The sequence below is a fragment of the Ambystoma mexicanum genome, chromosome 3q (genome assembly GCF_040938575.1).
Source record: "Ambystoma mexicanum isolate Mex_15411 chromosome 3q, UKY_AmexF1_1, whole genome shotgun sequence".
NCBI lineage: Eukaryota > Metazoa > Chordata > Amphibia > Caudata > Ambystomatidae > Ambystoma > Ambystoma mexicanum.
In genome coordinates, this window is record NC_090926.1 from 687543912 (window position 1) to 687567650 (window position 23739).

A 23739-nucleotide genomic window follows, 5' to 3' on the forward strand; every position below is an offset into this window, starting at 1 on the left:
ATCGGACGGCACGTCTAAAGATTTAGTGGGGTTTATTCTTAAAATATTGGAGGATTGGATTGTAGAACAAAATCGCCACCGGACAAATGCTGGTCTGAAAATCACCCAGAGTGTGAAACGCTGGACGATGAATAACCTGTGACAATTGAAGTAGCATGTCCAAGTTAGGACTGGTTTCAATAACGTTGGGTTCGGGGTGAGGCGGGTGGGAAAGTTGAGGGACGCTAAGACATACTACAATGTTATGTTATGATGATTCATTAAACTTGAAAACTAATAAACAAAAAAAGTAGTGCCATGCACTATGCCTAAACTGAGGCATAGCTTATTCTTAGAGATCACCATGTCACCAGCATGGGGTACTCATGATCATTTTAGTTTGGGTATGGGGGCATATCTCACTGTGCAGCAGTGACTTTGCTGTCGATGCGGCGGTCAAGTGGGCATCTTGTGATCTTTGAACCTGTCCTATGCCACGAGCAGAGTGGGTTCTGTGGACAAGGTTACTGATGCAGCAGGGTATACATAGACTATGCTTTTGCCATGGAGTTGCAACAAAGGGGCATCTGGTTAGCAGATTACCCCTTTGAAGGAGGAATCACCCACCTCATTTTATGTAATAATAATAATAATTTAAAAAAAACAGGGGTTTGCACTTTTGCCAGATGGCAATTCCTCACAGTCTATTTCTCATGCCTCTATAATCCAGCATCTCCATATGTGCTTGCTGACACTTCCTACGCACCACTAAAGGAAGGTACTATGGAGGCTGGGTGGTGTATGATATGTGGGTCTTGACCGTCTGTTCATGTAACCACTGAATGTGGTTTAGCAGTTCAGTCATTCCACAACACGCTCTCTTTAAAAAAAAAAAAAAAAAAAAAAAGAATATATATAGATATATATATAAGTCTTTCCTTAGGCGAGCAGAAGTCTCATGTCTCTTGCTAGCTTCAGCGCAAGAAGAGAATGCGAGGCACTGCGATGGGCACAACATTTGCCCCATCGTATGCAAACCTTACAATGGGAGCTTGGGAGGCTTCCGATGTCTGGTCTGATCAGAATCATATGCTAACTGAAAATGTTGTACTCTGGCTAAAATACATTGATGATCTTTTTATAATTTGTAAGGGGTCTGGGAAGGCATGGGTCGATTTTGTTAAACTGCTTAATGACAACGAACATAATCTCAGGTCCACAGAGAAACATAGTTCCTGGAAACAAATTGTTTTTGGCTCAGTTTATCCTCATGGAATGAAATTGTTTTGATGACTGAAGTAGTGAGATATTGAAGGAATTACATCTGACAAGATAGTTACGAGAATGAAACAGTAAAATACTGAGCAATGAAATGGTTTATTGATATAGAGCAGCAATCTTTTGAACAGTATAGATGTTTTAAGTTTACCCTGTGGGTTTTTTTGATATATCATTAATTCTGAGTGTAAGAAAAGGAGAATTGTGTCTTTTCACATCTATCTTATCTCTATGTGCGGTAATTTGTATTAGCTAAAGAGACAGATATTGTGTCTTCTTTGTTCTGTTGATTCAGTTTTTAGATTGCTTTTATACATATGTTGATTGTTTTGTCTATCATATTTTTGTGTTTTACTTATCTTTGATGTTATGTAATGCATTGTTTTGTGAAGTCGAATCTTTTTTTGACTATAAGACAATTAAAAAAAAATAAAAAAGAATTGTATCCAAACAATTCCAAATCTTATGCAACTCTAGAGAAAACCTCAGGAAGGCCATGGATGGCCGAGGGATCTCTAACATTAATCACAATTAGGCAAGAAGAATTGGTACTTGAGAGGCAGAGTTCTCTTAAAGGATCCAGAAATTATAGGTTACCAAATGATCTCTTTTGCATTCACACTGAACTGTGTACCCCCTTTTTGGCACAAATATTTAATGCAATTATCTATATTGGACATGTTCCCCACTGTTGAAAAACAGTTATTATTGTTCCCATCTACAAAAAAAGGAATGCATCCCTCCCTTCAACCTATCACCCCATAACTCTATCGGACGGCACGTCTAAAGATTTAGTGGGGTTTATTCTTAAAATATTGGAGGATTGGATTGTAGAACAAAATCGCCACCGGACAAATGCTGGTCTGAAAATCACCCAGAGTGTGAAACGCTGGACGATGAATAACCTGTGACAATTGAAGTAGCATGTCCAAGTTAGGACTGGTTTCAATAACGTTGGGTTCGGGGTGAGGCGGGTGGGAAAGTTGAGGGACGCTAAGACATACTACAATGTTATGTTATGATGATTCATTAAACTTGAAAACTAATAAACAAAAAAAGTAGTGCCATGCACTATGCCTAAACTGAGGCATAGCTTATTCTTAGAGATCACCCTGTCACCAGCATGGGGTACTCATGATCATTTTAGTTTGGGTATGGGGGCATATCTCACTGTGCAGCAGTGACTTTGCTGTCGATGCGGCGGTCAAGTGGGCATCTTGTGATCTTTGAACCTGTCCTATGCCACGAGCAGAGTGGGTTCTGTGGACAAGGTTACTGATGCAGCAGGGTATACATAGACTATGCTTTTGCCATGGAGTTGCAACAAAGGGGCATCTGGTTAGCAGATTACCCCTTTGAAGGAGGAATCACCCACCTCATTTTATGTAATAATAATAATAATTTAAAAAAAACAGGGGTTTGCACTTTTGCCAGATGGCAATTCCTCACAGTCTATTTCTCATGCCTCTATAATCCAGCATCTCCATATGTGCTTGCTGACACTTCCTACGCACCACTAAAGGAAGGTAGTATGGAGGCTGGGTGGTGTATGATATGTGGGTCTTGACCGTCTGTTCATGTAACCACTGAATGTGGTTTAGCAGTTCAGTCATTCCACAACACGCTCTCTTTAAAAAAAAAAAAAAAAAAAAAAGAATATATATAGATATATAATGAAGACTGTTTTTTCTTACAGTCAGGGTGAGAGGCACTCCCCCGTTCTTGAAGAAACACCAGGAAATTGATTTTCTTTGGAAAAAATTGTCTTCTATATTTTATTTTACAGACCATGCACAACACATGACTGTCAGTAAAAACCACCTAAAATGTGGTGCTCCATAGTTAAAGGCTCAAATTGACGTGTTTTACGGTTACCTCACCGCTTGTTCACAACAAATGACCACATTACCAATGCTGTTTAAAAACACCCCATGTGACAGGAAGTTCACCATAGAAAGAAGACTGAGTGGCCCAATATATTTGGATCGGCCATCTTGGAACAGGTCCAATGATTCAATGGTTGTTTGTATCTCATTGACATTTAAAAACCCACTTTACTTTGAAAGATAGTATTAATACCATTTAAAATCAATTAAAATAAAAACAGTATAAGGTGCAATGCACAAGCAATTCATTAAAGTGCATAGTGTCTTAGAAATTCCCCAGCTTTATGTAATTAGGTGGGCTCATTCCCTGTGCAAATCCTGCAAAATTAAAGGGCAAAATAATGTTTTTTTAAAGTGCATCGTGCTACTGTTTCCATATTTAAAATGCCTAATGTAACTGCATTTACTGTTGTTATACATTGCCCAATTACTAGCATAATTATAGTGGGTTTCGATGATCTAAATGTAACAAATGACATAAAATCACTAATATTAGAACCCCGTATCTCAGTCTATGCCAATACCAATCTTTTTACATTTTTCGCAATTGCACATCTTATAGCTTCCAGCTGGTAAAGCAGAGACAACATATAGTATTGTTTTCACTTCTTTGTTAGTTAAAGAGACATAGGGGGTAATTCATAGAATTTAGCGCACAAGTGGCGCACGCGGCTGGCGCACAGTGTGCGCGTGCAAATCCCTGCGCCAGCCGCGTGCGCTAAAATCCATTTCCGCGCATAGCGTATTCATGGATTCCAGCTACCAAAACCAGCCGTGGTGCACAGTGGCGCAGCGACCCTGCAGCAGTGCCAGTTACGCCCCCAAGAACGCCTCTCGCGCATGGAAAAGCCATCAAAATCCCCAATCCAGCGCAAAGGGCTGCGCTAACCCTGTACCAGCACGGCAAGCGGGCTACGTGTATCACTGGGGTGCGCGGGAAGTACCTCACGTCATTTCAGCTGGGTACGTGTATTTCAAGGGTGTGCGGGAAGTTCCACACGCAAATGTCCTGGGTACGTATTTCGGGGTGCGCGGGAAGTTCCACATGCGATATCAGCAGGGTACGTGTATATCAGGGCTGCGCGGGAAGTTCCACACGCGAATGTCCTGGGTACGTGTATTTCGGGGTGTGCGGGAAGTTCCACACGCGATATCAGCAGGGTACATGTATATCAGGGGTGCGCGGGAAGTTCCACACGCGAATGTCCTGGGTATCTGTATTTCGGGGTGCGCGGGAAGTTCCACACGCGAATGTCCTGGGTACATGTATTTCGGGGTGCGCGGGAAGTTCCACACGCGAATGTCCTGGGTACATGTATTTCGGGGTGCGCGGGAAGTTCCACACGCGAATGTCCTGGGTACGTGTATTTCGGGGTGCGCAGGAAGTTTCACACGCGATATCAGCAGGGTACGTGTATATCAGGGGTGCGCGGGAAGTTCCACATGCGAATGTCCTGGGTACATGTATTTCGGGGTGCGCGGGAAGTTTCACACGCGATATCAGCAGGGTACGTGTATATCAGGGATGCGTGGGAAGTTCCACACGCGAATGTCCTGGGTACGTGTATTTCGGGGTGCGCGGGAAGTTTCACACGCGATATCAGCAGGGTACATGTATATCAGGGGTGCGCGGGAAGTTCCACACGCAAATGTCCTGGGTACGTGTAATTCAGGGTGCGCAGGAAGTTCCACACGCAAATGTCCTGGGTACGTGTATTTCGGTGTGTGCAGGAAGTTCCACACGCAAATGTCCTCGGTACGTGTATTTCGTGGTACAAAAATGGGAATGTAAAAAAATAAAAAGAAGCATGTCCGTGAAAAAATGCAAAACCAAAAATCATAATCCAAAGGAATGGTGTTCAAAGTCACAGTCCACAAAAGAAAATCCAATGGGAAATTATAATTGAAAGCCATTGCTCCATGGGTAAATTGTAAAATTAAAAGAAAATCCAACAGTGAACTATGTACAGATGAACAAGCCAGGGTCCATGATCCCAACAAAAGAAATGAAACTTATCTTACAACACTACCTAATAAAAAAAAAACTATATACAAAAATGTGGCCCATTGTCCAAAAGGTAAAAAAAAAATGCAAAAACAAAGGAAACCTAACACTAACTACATAACTATTTACAAGGGCAGCGGGCTAGTCCAACGGCTCACTGGATGTTGTCATGGGCCAGGGCATCATCGAACTCCTGTTCAATGGCTTGGAGGCGGGCATGTTCCCTGGCCCCGACATCTCGCAGGGATAAAGCAGTGTCCAGCTCCAACTCCCTGCGAAGACCCTCGAGGCACTCAGCCCGCCTCAGCGCCCTCCGCATGGAGTTCTCTGCTCTGACCATTGTGACCATTCCTCCTCTGCCCGCTGCCGCTCCGCACCTATCTGCTGGCCCAACCGCTCCCACACGGAAGCCACTCCCATTCCATGGTTCTCCTGCCCTCCGGCCGATGCCTGCACCCCTGATGTTGATGGCCCCAAGCCATCATGCCTCCCACGTCGAGCCTGCCGCTGCCTCCGACGCAAATGCCTGTGCCAGCACGACGGCATCCAGGCTGATGGAATCCACCGACGCCGTCGTGCACGTGCCCTGCCCGATGATGCCGTCACATCCTCCATCTGCTGGGGTGCAGTTGCTGGTGTGTCCACCCCTGCTGGACCTCCGACTCCCGACTGTGGCAGGGATGGGATCCCCACCGAGCTGGCTGCATTGGTCGGGGCAGGTCCACAGGGGGCTCTGGTGGCATCTGGGCTGGAAGACGGCATGGAGAACGACTGGTGCATAGTCTCCACAGAGGAGGAGAGGGTCGCCAGATTGGCCGACACATGTAGGAAACCCCCGACCATGGCCGATCCCAACTGGGCCACGTCGGCACGGTGCTCTCCGTGATGACGTGCATGCTCCTCCCGGGAAGCACGCACCTCATCACGAATTGCACCTGTGCGCAACGCGACACCAATCAGGACCTTCTCCATACGGCCAGGGGTCCCCTCGTCCGCAGGTGGAGGGGAGTCAGATGACATGGACATCCCCCCTACCTGCAGACGGGCCTGGGATGGGGCATCCCTGCTGGTGCATGGTGGTGCAGTCACAGTGTCAGGGACAGTGACATGCACAGGCCCCTCCACGGCGACCTGTGCTGCCTCCTGCCCCTGGACTGCAACACTTGCACCAGCAGGGATGCCCCCACCAGGCCCCATGTGTGCCTCAGTAGCGGCCTCCTCCTCCTCTGTGGAAACCACAAACCTGGATGGCTCCACCCCGTCTTCCGCCGTTGCAAGCCCCTGTGGGGGCTCACCCACCCCTTCAGCTGCAGCCGTGGGGGCATCCCTGCCGCTTTGCTCCACAGCGCCGTCTCCGCCCTCTTCTTCACGTGGCGCTGTGTAGAGGGAGACATAGAACACAAGCATCAGGGTACTGTACAATGGTCCCCTAGACAGGAAGCAATAGCAGATGAGTGGCACTGTCAAAGATCACTTCCATCATGTCCCTCCACAACACATGGGTCAGTGCAGGTAAAACACATGCAGTAACAGGCATGGCGCATGCTATGGACATTAGCATACATGTCCAAGGGATTCTTGAAACATACAATGTTGTTTTGGAACTCACATGCATCATGGGCCATGCCTATCACATGCACACACTTCACCCTAGTTTCATCCATCTGGCCTCGTACACCACAGACACAGTGGGCCTCATTCCGAGGTTGGAGGTAAGGGTTAACGGTCACCGTTAATGGCAACGGTGACCGTTAACACTTACCACCATATTCCGAGTTCCCTTTTGCGGGTTGGCATTTAACGCCTGCTTTTAGCAGGCGTTAAAAAACCAACCCGCAAAGGGACCTTGGGGTAAATTACGGCACCGTAATTTACGGTGCCGTAATTTACTCCTTCCCCATTCCCATTGAGCCCTATGGGGGCAGGAATGGGGATGGGGAACCGGTACGGTGAATGGGGAATTACCGGTCCCTCCAACCTTGGAATGGACCGGTAATTACTCCATTCACCATGCCGGATTTCCATGGAGTAAATAGCTCCATGGTTGCTTACCATGGTGCTATTTACTCCATGGATAGCGCCAGCCTCGGAATGATGCCCAGTGGATACAAGGATGACTAGGCTGCATCAGTGAACCTGAACATTGCGACAGACATGTGTCATGCATCCCTGGCATTCACAAGTCACAGACACGCAGGTCAGACACACAGACATGGACAGCATACATGTAAATGGCATCAGCACCCATCCCTCACCCCCACCCATGTCCAGGAACAGAGACTGGCATGCTTTCATGTGGCCATTCCGCATAGGGCAACCCATGTTGCATTTGAACACATGCACCAACCGTGTGCTTCACACATTACTGGTCTCACATGCATGACGTCCCTGCACACACACATACATACATGGCCTATGTCTCACATACAGGCAAGTATCAGACAACCAACACACTGCGACATGCCCTGTCTCACACAGCAATGCTTGGCCACTTACCGCTCAACTCCAGACGGGTCTGCCTCTCAAGGATCTGGGCGTGGAGCGCTGGGCCTACGCGTTCCAGGACCCTCATCTGGATGGTACTCATGCGGCCCCGGCCCCCCTCCACGAGGCGCCGGGCCTTCAAGAGGGTCCTGGACCTGCAGTCATCCCAGCGCTTCTTGACATGTTGGTAGTCGCGGACTGCCACCCCCTCCGCGTTGATGGCAGTCACGATGTCCGTCCAGATCCGAGTCCGTCCTTCCTTGTTGGCGCGCTTACTTCCGAAGAGGGCATCATACTGCCCCAGGACTTGTTCCACCAGGACATCAACTTCGGTGGCAGTGAATCTGGTGCCCCTCTGCCTCTCTGGCCGGGGGTTGCCAGTGGTGCCAGATGTTGCAGTGCCCGACATGGCAACCCCAGAGGCAGGAGTGGGTGGGCAACTGGGTCCTGGGGCTGGGCTGTGGAGCGATGGTATCCCAGTCGGGAGTCTTCTGTTCCAGCAGGGGTGGACACAGCAAATGGACCCCTGCAGATGGCTGATGTGCAGGCACCAAATGGCAGGGCACGGTGGCAGCAGGCAGGCAGGCAGGCAGCAGCAGATGGCTCATGGGAGGCTGCTCGGGGATCTGGGGGGCAGTAATTCGGCCTTTTGGGCAGGAGCGTGGTCTTCCGTGTGCTTACGCGTGGCCAGCTTGATACGGAGTGAATTGGCACGTGAAAATCTTGCACGTCTGCGTGTAATTCCAGGAAAGGCCCTTAGCGCCTAACCGCGTCAGCACGCATACGCGATTTCATTGGACCAAAGGCCCTTAAGCGCGTAAGCGCATCTGTGACGTTTCGCACACGGGCGTTTCCCTGGCAGGGCTTGTAGATCCCACGTGCCTTTACATTGCTCTGTACGTGCTTTTCGTGGGGTGCGGTGCGTGTGTTTTCCAGCCGTTGGGGTTCACACGCTATTACTTCACAGTGGGTGTTGGCTACGCGTTCTTCTACACGCAAGGCAGACGGTGAGTGGTAGCCTGCTCCCCCAGGCCGATTATGTGTGAAACTTCACGCGAACCTCTGTAATACACATAGCCCGCTCCCCCAGGCCCGATCGCGTGAAGAACTTCACGCGAACCCCTGAAATACACGTAGCCCGCTCCCCCACGCCCGATCGCATGAAGAACTTCACGCGAACCCCTGAAATACACGTAGCCCGCTCCCCCAGGCCCGATCGCGTGAAAAACTTCACGCGAATCCCAGGCACAATAGCAGTATGGGACATTCATCATTGCTGTATATTGTCGCTTTTGTGATGCGCAGGGACGCTACCGCCTGCCTTCGTGTGGCGGACGTGTTTAGGCCTGTGCGTGTCTTTGGCCGTGCGCGGCTTTGCCCTATTCGATTCCATGAATACGTGTGGTTCGCGTGCGTGTGGGCGTTCCGTCTGCTTCCCAGCAGTACATCCCAGTTACGCCCTTATTTTCGCGCGTTGTTCCCCATTCCGCGCGTTACGCCCTGTGTTCCGCCCCCTTTTTGGTGTGCGCGGCGAGGTTGTGCGCTTTCACTGTGCGCGTCGCGCACGCCGTTCGGGATGTTTCAGTGACATGTGCGCCATGCACGGGTTTGGCGCACATCCCGAGGAAAACACGCGCAGGGACTTCCATGAATCGCATGTGTGCGCGTGCGCCTGTTTTTTCGCGCTTGCGCCTGCTTGCGCATAGATTTTCGGCACACGTTTGTTCCATGAATCGGCCCCATAGTGTCTATGATTAACGATACTTAATACAATTCAGCATTCTAAACTCAATAGAAATTAAATATATATATATATATATATATATATATATATATATATATATATATATATATATATATATATATATATATATATGTGTTTGGTTGAAAGGGTTGGCTGATCAACCAAAAGGGCTTCACATAGTACAAATAGTCATGTGAGGTCGTCCCATATCTGGGCGCCTTAACAGAGTGCCTGAACATAATGTGTAGGTAGTGATAAGCCAGGTGTTGGAGAGGTAGGGCATGGGGACAAGGAAATGTGACAAGGACAGCAAAATAGCATAGATATTACATATATAATATGTTGACTGTTTGCAATTCTTCCACAAAATGCTGCATCTCCTGCCTAATATTTGGGAATTCCTTTGGTAAATTTCTCAGATCCTTGGTTGTCCAAGGGACATGCACGGTAACGAGGTGTGGCTGCTGTTGCCCTTCCTCCTCGTTGCTGGCGGCAGTTGTGTAAGAGGCACCTGAAATACCTGAGGATCTCTTCCGTATACTGCCCTCCCCTTGTCACAGACTGAGTATTTGATGGAGGGGCATCTATCAACATGTGTCGCCCTGCAGTGCCTTAGTCATTTGGTCCTGAAGCTACTGGGCCTGGAGGTAAAGGTAGTACAGGAACCTGTGGTAAAGCCTCCTCTTGTAGCGTATGCCCTAGTTGCGGCTCTCTCTGGCCCACCCACACAGCTGCATGCATACTTGCAAAGAACTCAATAATCTCATCTGCTGATTTACTGTCCTGTTCCTCCCGTTCATCTTCCACTTTGTTCGGATCCATGCACTATCTGGGTTCATTAATGTGTTCTTGTCCCCTGCCACTCTCAATCCCAAGTATTTTATCTGTCCCCATAATCGTTATTAACTTCCCTCAACCCTCTAACTTTACTGTCATTCCTTCGTGCTGTCACCTCTTCCAGCCATGTTGCAAATGCTCTCCATTGTTTCAGCGTTATTTTCGTTTTCTGCTTCCCCAATGTTCATCCAAGAGCCCCCAACTGATCAAAATTACAGGTCCCTTCAATTAGCAACTGTGTGTGTTTATTGTGTCAAGTCATAAAATGCCAAGAATCTAAATAATCGCAAGTAGTGCTATTCAATTGAGTAATCATATAACGGGCGGGCAACCCCTTTGGACGTTCCTCTACCTGCTTTGATTGTTCCTTGCCCATTGCTGTCCCTACTTTCACGACACGTTCAATTTCTGTTTGTCCAGTTACCCAGGTGTCTATGTTCCATCCACACTTTGACTCCACTCCTTCGCTGCCCTGAGCAGGGGGAGGGGGCTCAAATAGAGACACCTCAGAGTGGTCCTGACAGGGAGAGGGACTCTCAACCTGCAAACGTTTGTGTCTCCCTATTTAATCGGGCATTATCATCCCAGGAACCCCTTTTAGTTTAAATGTTCCCTACTCTAAACAATATCAAAATACAATAAACATCAGCAGGTTTCACAAGAACAACCCTCCACCTCCTAAACACAAATGCTTTTGGTCAGACAGAAAACATAAAAAACACAGCAAGCCTGCTTCGTTATTCAGTCGCAATATTTTGCAAGGCTTATTTCATACTAAAAGTAAGAAACAATCAAGAAATCTACTGCTGTGAAATAGGCAAACCCCAAGACCACTATCATTTATACCCAACTCAAAACCTCCACCCCCTTTCAACATTTGTCTTAAACGTATCCCCACTTTGATTGTCCATTCTCTTGTCACTTAAAGGACTCTCAGTTCCCTGTGCGGCCGAGTATGCATGTTCACCAGCACTGGTGCCCCCCTTTGAGTTGTTAACAAGGTCTCATACCTTCTCTAGAGGGCGCTTGGGGGTCTTCGGGAGGAGCCAACCCAGGGTCCAGCTGTGTGTCGAGTTGTATGACAATTCCACGATATGGGCACCATCTGTAAATGAGTAAGAAACATCACCAGATTTATTTTATGGAATGAACAAGCAAGGCCGTTATTTCCATAACTTGCAAGAATCGGACAGCATGTCATTTTACCGTGCTACCTAAGCCAACCCACCGAGCCCGTCAGCTCACCTGGCATTATAGTTTCCCAGAGGCTTTACCCCGAGCGACCCTATGCAATTTCTGGATGGGTTTTCCTAGCTCCCGTAAGACAATGTACTCTTTTATATCCTGACTTAGTCTATCATTAACCTCTTATCATCATGTGCTAGTATACAACGGGTTCGCCTCGACCATCCTGGCGAATTCTGGTCTCGTCCTCAGGAGAGGAGCGTTGGTCCATTCCCTCTGATGCAAATCTGCTTCTAGTGTAGCCTCTGTTGTTATGACTGGAGATAAAGGATGCTGTCCAAAGGTGGAGGCTGGGTGTCCTTCACCCAATGCCCCTAAACGTCCCAAAAGTGCTGATCCTAGCACTCCCTAAGGTGCATGCTTCACCGTCAGAGCTCAGGTCAAGCATTAGCAATACCCGATAGTCCAGGGAATACCCTCAATGTCAACTAGAATTTAAAGAAAAAGGAAAATATTCGAGCTCAATTTGAGAATAGATATCACTGAGACATCACAAGACAGAAAGTACATAATGCAGCAAGAAACCTTTCTATTCCATTCATTTTACCATCCCTACGTTCAGTGGTAGCAAGGAAATTACATCATATTCCCCACACCTCTAACAGTAGAGCCAGCTTCAGCTATTCCTTACCAAAAGTAATGTAATGTTTACTCTAAATGAGCATCGCTATCTATAGGGTTCTGCCCGACTGAGAGATTTGGAGTCTAGTGGCGTGTCTGATGCCTATTCCACTTGTTCTACACCTTCACAGATCATGAGGATGAAGGAATTTATGCACCATATGCCCTGCAACCACCATATAATAATAATTTCACATTTATAGATCTCGGAAGGATGAAAGGCTGAGTTTGGCCCTGCGGGATTCGAACCTGCGTTAGCAGACTCTGCACGGATGTCAAAGCAAGCGCTCTACTTGCTGTGCCACTTGACCAGCTGGAATGCATGTATCCCTGCATGGAATGCATATATCCATGCATTCCTAAGCACCTCTTGGCCAATGAGGAACAGAACTATGCAGCACACATGCTGTCTGCTCTTGCCGCATACCAGAGGGGCAGAGCGTTTCTGTGTGTTGCTGTGTTCAATGCAGCATGACGCTTGCGATTACCAACAGAAAATACAGCTGTATCCGATCAAAAATAACTTATATCAAGACCAATGAAATACATTTTCAGCGATACTTCATTTTGCCAGTCCAACCTCAAAAAAAAAGAGGCTGCTTTGGCCTGAGTGTCTTTTAGGGTGATCGTGCTCAGGAGGTGTTGTGTACTGCGTACACGAAGTACGCATGCGCGAGCAGCTACGGGGCTCACGCATGCGCGTTAGTTTAATAAAGGCGGTGCCCGGCAGTTCGCGCCGGAGACCGGAGCCATCACACGTCTCCGGCGTGTCTTCCCTGCATGTATGGGTGTGTGTGGCTGTATGCGTGTGTGACGGCCGTAGGTCGACCCCCAGCACATACAAAATTGGCGACGAGGCGAGATCGGAGCTGTTCTTCCCGTTTTCCGACGACAGCGGCGAAACGAAGCACAACTCCGCAGTCGCGGACCCGCTCTAACAGCCGGCCGCCATTTTGAGTGCTCACTCACTACGACACACACAGTGGTTGCGGCCCGTTCCGGGTGCTCGTGCGCCATCTGCCTGTTGCAAGCAGTTGCAGCAATTTTTGGACACTCCACAGCCCAGCTGAACCAGGGCTGTGACACAGAAAGTGGCAGAAGAGTCAACAGGTAGACTCTGCCACAGTTGGGAGTCGGATCACCCATCAACCTGCCAAGACAATACTGTGAGTACCTATCGTGATGGGTGAAGAAACAGATGATGAGGGCGTCGTTGCCCCAATACCACGCAGAGTGCGCACCACCCTGGCTCCCATGCCCGAATTTGATACTACGGGGCCCCCATCAAAACTTGGCCCAAAATGGCTCACATGGGTCAAAAGACTGGAAATGATGTTCAGAGCCTCGGGGGGGACAGAAGACGAGGCAAACATCGCCATCATGATGTACTCCGCAGGCACTGAAGTCCAGAAAATATATGACTCCCTTGACATTCCAGTGGCGACGTATGACGCTGTCAAGCAAGCACTTCAGGATCACTTCCTACCATTAGCGAATGTTGATTTCGACAGGTTTGTCATGGGGGCAGAAAAACAACGAAGCGAAGAGTCACTGGACCAGTTTTGTGCCCGGTTGAGACACCTAGCAAGCTCCTGCAGGTGGATCAACGAAGAGGAAATGGTCCGCAACCAACTGCTGCAAGGTTGCTGCTCAGGAAAACTTAGGAGGCAAGTCCTGAGGGAACCAGGGCTGACACTCCAGCAAATCCTGGACATGGGAAGAGCGTATGAGCTGGTGGAGGCCAGAGGATCGAAAATGGACGCAGCCACGCATCCCAAGAATGAGGAGGAGGCTCTAGCAGTCGGACGGTTCACACCTGGGAAGGCCAGATGGACACCGAAGAAGGGAGAAGGACCCACGACTTCAGGTACCCCTCAGTCGTGCTCCTATTGTGGATATGACCTCTCACACAGGGGCGAATGCTCAGCCAAATCACGAACATGCGGCAGGTGTGGGATACCGGGGCATTACGCCAGGATGTGTAGGGCCGCCATGCCCGTGGCAGCAAGCAGAGGACCAGAGAGGGCCGGTAGAGGTGGCGCTCGCACGGCAAGGGGCATATCGTACCTTGAACAGGACGTGCATGACCTACACATTGCTGAAGAAGAGGAAGAAGAGGAGGAAGAAATTTTCTTCATTTCCAGCATCGCAAATGGCCCTGGTACTAGACGAAGACCCATATGTACTGTGGACATTGGAGAGATTCCCACCCCAGTCCTCATTGACACGGGAGCTTCAGTCTGCGTACTGGCGGACAGACATTACAACGCACTGGCAGGCCCACCAACCCTGTCGCCCTCCAAAGCCCAGATATACGCTTTTGGTGAAGATACTCCGCTACCCATCCAAGGGGTATTTGTAGCCCCAGTGACCCAAGGCCAAAACAGCATCAAAGCGAGGTTTTTTGTAACCAATGTCAGTCCGCACTCTCTTTTAAGCTGCGCAGCATCTGAAGCACTCGACCTGGTTCATTTCACTTTTGCTGTGTATCACACAGATCTGGACAGCCTGCTGACACGCTTTGAGAAGCTCTTCAGGGACATAGGGAAACTGAAGGCTGAGCCAATAAGGCTCCACATTGATGAGTCAGTCAGACCAACGGCGCTGAAACATCGTCGCATACCGTTTCATCTGAGGGCTCAGGTGGAAAAGGAGCTGCAAGACTTAGTGGAACGAGATATCATTGAAAAGGTGGAAGGGCCCACCCCGTGGGTCTCTCCTATTGTAGTGGCCCCAAAGCCCAAACAGCCTGGGGCTGTACGCATTTGCGTAGACATGAGACTTCCTAATCTGGCCACAAAAAGAGAATGTCATCTCACTCCCACTCTGTACGACATTGTTGGAGAACTTCAGGGTGCGAAATTCTTTTCGAAACTAGACCTGAGAGCAGGTTATCACCAGTTGGAGCTCCACCCAGAGTCTAGATATATTACAACCTTTACAACACACGAAGGACTGTATCAATATAAAAGGCTCAGTTTTGGAATTTCCTCGGCGGCAGAAGTCTTCCAAAATGCTATCAGGGGGCTCTGTCCGGACTAAAAGGAGTAATAAACATGTCAGACGATATCCTAGTCTTTGCCAAATCTGAAGCAGAGCATATCAAGCGTCTGGAAAACACTTTTCACAGGCTCCACAACCTCGGCCTGACGCTGCACCAAGAAAAGTGCGGATTCCTGAAGGACAGCATGGAATTTTTTGGATTTGTCTTCCATGCGGGAGGCATATCCCCAGATCCTGAGAAGGTGAGAGACATTCGAGAGGCGTCACCTCCCACGTCCCCGGCAGAAGTCTGCAGTTTTTTAGGGATGGTGAACTACTGTGGGCGGTTTATTCGAGACTTAGCATCTCTCTCTGAACCCCTGAGAGCACTCACGAGGAATGAAGTGGCATGGACGTGGACTGGAAAGGAACAGAGAGCATTCACGGCCATCAAGGATGCCCTGTCTGAACAAGACACCATGGCGTATTTCAACCCAGCCCGGGAGTCCGAAATCATAGTGGACGCCAGTCCAGTGGGACTTGGGGCAGTTCTCGTGCAGGCGGATCAACAGGGATCCATGCAACCCGTTGCATACGCCAGTAAGGCTCTTACAGACACAGAGAGAAGATATTCTCAAATTGAACGCGAAGCCCTCGCAATACTATGGGGCTGTAAACATTTTAGGTTATATATTCTGGGGAAACCTGTTGTAGTGGTGACAGACCACAAACCCCTACTGCCCATTCTGGCAGGCGATTCGTCCAAACTGCCACCTCGGATAGAGAGGTGGATGCTATCCCTCATGGAGTACGGGGTGAAGCTGGTATACCGCCCAGGTACTCACAACCCTGCAGACTATTTGTCTCGCCACCCCGGCGCAGGAAGACCCAGAGACACTACGGATGTTGCAAACTTTATGGACACCATTCACATGGTCGTCGAGTCGGAGCTTCCCATTGCTTTGACAAGACAAGAAATTGCCAACGAATCGAACTCGGATGAGGCGTTTCTGAGAGTGAAAGGTGCGGTAGCGACAGGAGCATGGCGGGAGCTCCTTCTGAACAATGCCCGGAGAAACGCAGAAACGCAAAGGGACTTGCAATTGCTCTGGGATGCACGACAGGAACTGTCAGTGACTGCCGATGGTCTCCTGCTGAGAGGGCACCGGATTGTGATCCCCAGGTCACTCATGCCGAAGGTCCTTCAGTTGGCACACAACGGACACCAAGGGATGACCAGAATGAAGGCACGTCTCAGACTCAAAGTTTGGTTCCCCGAATTGGAAAAGAGAGTGGAAGAGTATGTAAGGGCATGCATCCCGTGCCAAGCAACAAGCCCGGCGGAGAAGGGACCCCCGATTCAGACCATGACAAGGAGCGATTTACCCTGGGGGACAGTACATGCCGATTTTGGTTCTACCGGAAGAGGACTACACTTCCTAGTAGTGACTGACCAATGGTCCCGATATCCAGAGGTGGAACTGGTCGAGTCCCAGGCCACTGACCACACCACCCTGGCCTTGGACAAGATATTTGCTACCCATGGGTTTCCCCTCGAGTTATGTTTCGACAATGGGTCACCTTTCCAAGGACAATCGTTTGCTCGATACCGCGAAGAGAGAGGCATAAAACACCGAAAGGTCACCCCACTATGGCCAAGAGCCAATGGAGAAGTGGAGCGCTTCATGCGGACACTAAACAAGGTGTTTCGCATATCCGAAAATGGAGGTGAAGACCTCCGACGGAATTTGTTCGACTTTCTCCGGGAGTATCGCACAACACCGCATCGATCAACTGGAATAGCCCCTGCGGAGGCACTTTTCAAGAGGATCCCAAGAGGTCTCATACCGGAGTCAGAGGGGAGACAACCAGGAGTGATCGACAATGACCAAGTACAACTAGAAAGGTCATGGAGAAACGAGAATGAAACAGTGCGGAGGAGACTGCCAGAAAAACAGATCGCGGTTGGGGATACCGTGTTGGTACGAAACAGAAGAGCAGAAGGAAAGCTGTCGACAACCTACGAGACCCAACCAGTGGGGGTAACACACGTGAAAGGTACAATGGTCACCGCAGCCAATGCCAGAGGAACCGTCACCAGAAACGTTTTTCAAGCGCATCATGGCCGCTAGTGACGAGGCAACAGCAGAACAAGTCCCGGAACAAGGGGAAGAGACAAGGGTGGAAGAAGCTACCCCAACTACAGATCACAAGACATCGGAGGCCCCTGGTGACGGGGCACCACGATACCCGAGCAGGGCCGGAAGACGACTTCCCCAGAGGTTCAGAGACTTTATCATGGACCCTGCACCATAGGCGGAGAAAGGTGTTGTTGCAAATCCGAAGAAGAAACCAGGTTGTACTTCTGCAGTCCGTTGTTAATTGTTGTTGTTTCTGCAGTGAAGTGTTAATTGTTTGTTTCCGGGGAAAAGGAGGGATGTTGTGTACTGCGTACACGAAGTACGCATGCGCGAGCAGCTACGGGGCTCGTGCATGCGCGTTAGTTTAATAAAGGCGGTGCCCGGCTGTTCGCGCCAGAGACCGAAGCCATCACACGTCTCCTGCGTGTCTTCCCTGCATGTATGGGTGCGTGTGGCTGTATGCGTGTGTGACGGCCGTAGGCCGACCCCCAGCACATACAAAAGGAGGGATTGGTGGAAATCATGTGACCAATCACGTGACAGGACTGGTCCAGGGACTGTGAAGAAACAGTTTTGAGTTCTTGCTGCCAATAAAACAAAGAAAAACGTCAAATGCATAATAGTCTTGCCTTAAAATGTTACAGGAGGCAAGGAAATTGATCAACTACAACTGTGCCTGTCATTTCTGATCTAATTAGCGGCAAGTGTAACCTTAGTATAGGGAAATAGTGATATCTGGCAAAATTATGATGACGTAACGTGGATCGTTTGAGGAATTAATGTGGAACGTTCTCCCAGCAAATGATTAGTTCACAATTTACAGGATTTCTATGAAGAACGAGTCTCTCAGATTAAAGGTCTAGCAATAAAAGCTATTATAAATAAGCATTTTTTTTAATGTCTGCTCTTTAATATCTATTGTGTTTTGTGTCAGGTTTCAGACAGTTTACAGGTTTAATTCGGGTGCAGTCTTGCCCTGGGGGCCACTGATGGGAGCCATGGCCAGCTGTCACTCGCTCATGGTTATTGACGGGAAACTCCAAGGAGATCCTCTGGAACTGAAGATGTTTGAAGGCACCAGCTGGGTAACACCACCTTTCAAAGTTTTTTTTAAAATTTTTTTTTTATTATTGATATCATTGAAATAAATCAACTTTTCAATACAAAACATTAAATACAATTGTTCTTAAAAGGTACATGAGATTACGAAAGAATTCATTACAATTGATTGAAGCATTAAAATGGATACATTAAGATGGTGTACAATTCACATGAACAATAAAAGAGGAAAAGAAGTTATTCAGTTCAATTCATATAAAACACGTCTAACCAGAAGTACTGAAAACGAGAAAATTCAACATGCCATTCTTGGATAAATGAGAGAGCAGAGAACTCAAGTAAACAGCAACAATTATTTAACAGGTTAGGTTCACTCCATAAAGAAAATTGACAATGGCAATTTGGAGGGAAACATTGGTCGTCAGCAATAGTGTAGACCATCTTTCTACTGATTTTAAGTTCCCTAAGTAGCTGCAATGCCATGAGAAAAATTTCAGGCGTTTTTGAATTAGCGCGGGGCATAATGAAAGTATATGCTCTAAAGTTTCTATGGCTTTAGTATCACCGCAAAATCTACAGAAAGAGGCCACCACCTTACTGCCCTTCAGTTTGGCCAAAAGTTCACGAGTGTGCCATAAGTTCAGGCGCATTCTGAGGATGGCTGAACGTGTTCTCTTACAGGGAAATTTTAAGAGATAAGGTTCAATACATCCCAACCTCTTATGTCGAAATTTTTCAGGGATTGCGGACTTATATTGCAAACATTTGTTTCGAGTATTAATCCAATCATTGCGGTAAATTAATTGTTTTACTTTGTTTGGATTGATCAAAAGCAATTTAAGCGACGCATCAGCCTCTACCAAAGTGCGATAAATTGCCCGCAACCACTGTTTGACAAAGGAGTGTTCAGTATGGAAGATGTAATTCGACAAAAATTGTAAAATATTGTACTCACGATGAGGTAGAAGGGTTTTCCGCAATAAGGCACATGTTCTCCACTGATACTGGGCATAGAGAGACGTGAGACCTAATTCATACCGTATCCAGACTATCGGGATACCTTGAGGCAGCTGAAGAATGGCTTTCCAGAATTTGCCTTCGAGCTTATCAAAAACTTTTGGTAGCCAAGGTGATTGAGACTCCAAACCATATAAGATACATGGGGTGGCTTTTTGCTTCCAAAAGAGGACAGCTGGTTGCATCGAAAAAGCACCATATCGGTGCATTATAATTTTTGTTTGGGAGATAGCCGAGTTAAACTTACATTTGATAGCATCGAGGTGAGCATTAGTCGAGACACTAACATCAAAGACCATACCAAGATAAACATAGCTTGATACTATCGCTAGATTTATGTGATTAATGGACCACGAAGAAAGAGATCTTATTGTGTTACGAGGTCTGTAGACGACAACCTGGGTTTTGGTTGTATTCACATGTAAGTCATTGGCCAAAATATAGCTGTTGAAGCCATCAAGAAGTTTTTGTAGTCCGACTGGAGTTTTGGAAACTAACACCACAAGTCGTCGGCATACATTAAAGTTTGAATCTGGCAGTTGTTTATCTTGGGGGAGTCCGATGTTATTTCCTCGAAAACCTTTCGCACGTCATACATAAAGTAGTTGAAAATTGCTGACGCTAGAAGGCAGCCTTGTTTAAGGCCACGAGCAGTTGGAATGGCTCTGGATAAAAGACCTTCTAGGTTCAGTCTAATGCGCACTGAGGTTTCCCCATGTAACAACTGAATAAGTTGTTGTAAAGTGGGCGGACACTTATCTCTGGTAGGTTTTGCAAAAAGAATCGGACGAGAGATGGCATCAAATGCCATGTGGAGATCCACAAAAGCAAAATAAAGGGCTTGCTTGGTATTTTGCGCTTGAGATTTAAGAGCGTTAACACAGAACAAGTTAATATTTGTGCCTAGCCCAGCAAGAAAACCTGTTTGAAACTGGTCTCTTGCATGAGCTACTTTGGTCCAGATGTTAAAGTCCCTCAAAATGAGTTTTGAAAAGAGCTTTCCGGGGGCATCAAGAAGGGCAATGGGTCTATAATTGCACGGTAAGTGCGGTTGCCCTTTTTATGAATAGGAACTATAATAGATGTTTTCCATGAGTCGGGAATCTCGCGAGTCCTGATGATAGATTGGAAGAGATTATTTAATATTTCAGCCCACATTGTAGGGTTCAATTTAAACATATGATTACTAAGGCCATCGGGGCCTTTAGCTCGAGAAGAGCTAATGTGTCTGATGTATTCTTCAAGTATAAATGGGGAACAAGCAAGAGACCAACGCTCGGAATCACTGGGCAGTTTGACCAAAGGCACAAACGACAAGTCTGCATATAGGCTAGAATAGTGTTTAATCCATTGGGTCTCAGTAACACTAGAGGCCTGTTAAGTACCTTGAGATTTATTAGCACATTGGTTGAAAATTGCCCAAGTTTCGGCCGTATTCTTATTTGCTATTAATTTAAGCATATGTTCACCATCTAGTTGTAAAATGTGTGCACGATGTTGTTTCCTCCAATTGTGGAATTTGCTTTTAACGATTCGCAACTGTTGAATGGAATTAGGCAAATTCATTTTAAGAATCATTCTTTTTTCACGATGATATTCAGTCTTTTTAGCCTTGATTAGTGGATTGAAGGTATGTTTGTGTGGATGAAACTCTTTTTTTGGTGTGGTTTCATACGGGAATCAAAAGTAAGGAGAAGGTTAGTATACTGTTTTGGATAAATAGAGCTATCATTTGAGATGACTAGAGGAGCTAAAGAGGACAAGTTATTATTTGACCAGCAAAGGCGCGTTTTAGCATTATTGACTATTAGGTTGTTCGTATAGTAAGACCTTTTGATAGTTAAATAATTCCACTTAATTGTGAGTACTAGTAGATGGTGATCACCATGTACTTGCGGAAATATTTTAAAAGTACTTTTTTGTCCAGTTAAGTTGGTATGTGTATACATATAGTCTATCGTAGTAGACAAAGAACCCCTATGCCATGTGGGCTGAGCCGGAATATCGCCTTGAATTTCGCCATTGGTCATGTGAAAATGGCGATTTGACATAAAGGAGGTCCATCGCTTGACCTTCTCCTTTGAGATTTTTCCTTTAGGATTAATACAGTCCAAGTTAAGATCACCTACGATAAGGGTATCCGTAATATCTTGAGAAAGGAGTACCAAATCTAAAAGTCTGGACAAACCTGCATAAAAAGCAGAATCAGTCAACCCTAAAGGATTGCAGTAAATATTAATTAATGCAATAGTATGTGCTGGACATGTAATCTTGACAAGTTGGATGAAAGCAGAAACAGAATCCCAGGCTTCAATGACGAAACCACTTGATATGTTCACTCCTGTCAATAATCCTGATGATGGGCGACCTCTTTGACTCCCAATGGCTGGAAGGAGAACAATCTCGTAATTGTTCCATACAGGTGTTTGCAGGAGCCAAGTTTCCTGTAATGCTATTATGTCCATAACAACTGGAAAATTAGCAATAGAGGTTTGTAGATGAGTATACCCTCTAGTGTTCCAACTAGCAACATTAATGAGATGGTCTTTAGAGGTTTCTAATGGTTATGACATATACGACTCGGCACAACCAATATTTTGCATCAAAGGAAAGCTTGCGCTAGATTGATTAGATGGTTGCTTTGCGTTAGAGTCCTCATTTATAAATGCTGGGTCTTGTGCTAGTAGGAACCCCATCGAAAATAATTGCATTTTTGATTTCCATATGGTATTTAGGTGGATACCCGAAGGTATCCACAAACGCACCACTGAACAAGTATTCTCAGAAATAAATTCAATCTGCTCAATGTCACTCGAGCTTATGTCTTCGAGATCCACTACTTCAGAGAAAATGTTGAGCACACTACGACGGTTCAAATCGTAGGTGCCATAATTTCCTCCTCGACACTTCAAAATTAAAGAATGGCATTTGCGCCATGTCAAGGGATGAGAAGTGGGTACCGCTGGGGTGTTATTTCGGGAATTGTGGCTAGCAGGAAAAAAAGGATCGTTTAGATTAGTTTTATATAGATCTGGAACGTGAGATTGAATAGCATGAGGGCGATTGTCAATACGCAGAGAGGATGGTTGAGTTACTATGGATGTTGGCATAGTGCTCGGTAAGAGCCACTGGCTCAGAGACGAATTTGGACCACTTAGTTTTTGAGGAAGCTTAGAAGGGATAGGCTGAGAGCAGGAGGCCAAATATGCATCTACAGCCTCACGTATTTGTTCCGCGGAGATAGTGGTGGAAGAGTCGATGCTCTTTTTGGTGGCTGAAGACACAATATTGTCACTAACGACTTGATTTGTTTGGCCTTGGCATTTGTTTGGAAGCTGGCAAGTGGAGGCTGACTCAAGTTCACGAATCAAGGCATGTAAGGGAGGATGGCTAGAGGCCATGGTAGTAATGGACACTGGAGGCAACACTGGGATAATAGACCCAATATTGGTCTGTAAAGGGCTCTGACACGGAGGTGGGGCAATTAGAATCAGGTTTGATGAAGGCACTCCAGTATTAGCCAGGGGTACAGTAGGAAGTGCTAAAATGGGTTTAGGATTCTGTAGACCAGAAGTGGGAGGCACTACAGAAGAGGATATAGCTATCGGTTGTGTAGGATTGAGGGTTTGAACTGGCTTACTCGCCAAAGAAGCAATTGACGCTTGAGTCAGAGGACAAGAATTTGCACTACTAATAGTCGAAGCTGAATCGGGAGCTAGCGTAAGTGAAAGTTGTTTAGACACTGGCGTTTGTATTGAGTCTTGAGAGGCTTGTGTAGCTGCCAAGGACTCAGGTACCGGGATCAAAGTTTGTAAAAAAGTTTTCATGGTTTGTTTCTGTAATGTCAGAGTAAACAGGTTAGAGTTTTTCTTATTATTTTTTTTCTGGGTATTGTGCGCGATTTTGGAAGTCTTTTCTGTTTCTTCTTGCTGGTAAGGACAGAATATAATTTCCTTTCTCAACCGTAGTCGCAGGGGGCATTGGAACTGGGGGGGGGTGAAAGCACTAGTGTAGAAGGATCAGTTGAGAGAATGGTGTGTGTATCATTCACAGGATCACGAGTGGTGGCAGGATTCAACCGTCCTTCAGAAGTAATAATATCCGCAAATGCAGGTCTGATCTGCGGAGGTGGAAAATTAAGGGACGGGGGACTTGTAGATCCGATGGTCACGATTGAAATATCGTCATCATGAGCATTGTTAGTTGGACAAGGATCACAGGGATTTGATGACAAATTATCAGCTAGAGTCTTGAGTAGTACTAAGGTTTCGTGTGCTTCTACTGAATGAGCAGGAGCTTTGGCATCTAGACATTCAAATAGTTTAAACAGACTTTGTAGATTTAGCTGCATAGCGGCCAAGGTAATGTCGGATGTTGATAGAGGAACCCTGGCCTCTATTGGGGGGATAGCTGGAGGGAGATGAGCGTCAACTGGTAATACAGTCCACACTGGTGAGGTGG

General features: G+C 46.9%; 1 protein-coding gene across 1 annotated transcript in view; it reads left to right on the plus strand.

The window, feature by feature from the left end:
- Positions 1-23739, plus strand: part of LOC138448004 (probable cation-transporting ATPase 13A5) — a 512982-nt gene that overhangs the window by 258054 nt on the left and 231189 nt on the right. Inside the window, exon 14 of the mRNA XM_069604536.1 lies at positions 18137-18287. Within this exon, the coding sequence (XP_069460637.1) occupies positions 18137-18287 (151 nt within the window). The remainder of the gene's footprint in view (positions 1-18136; positions 18288-23739) is intronic.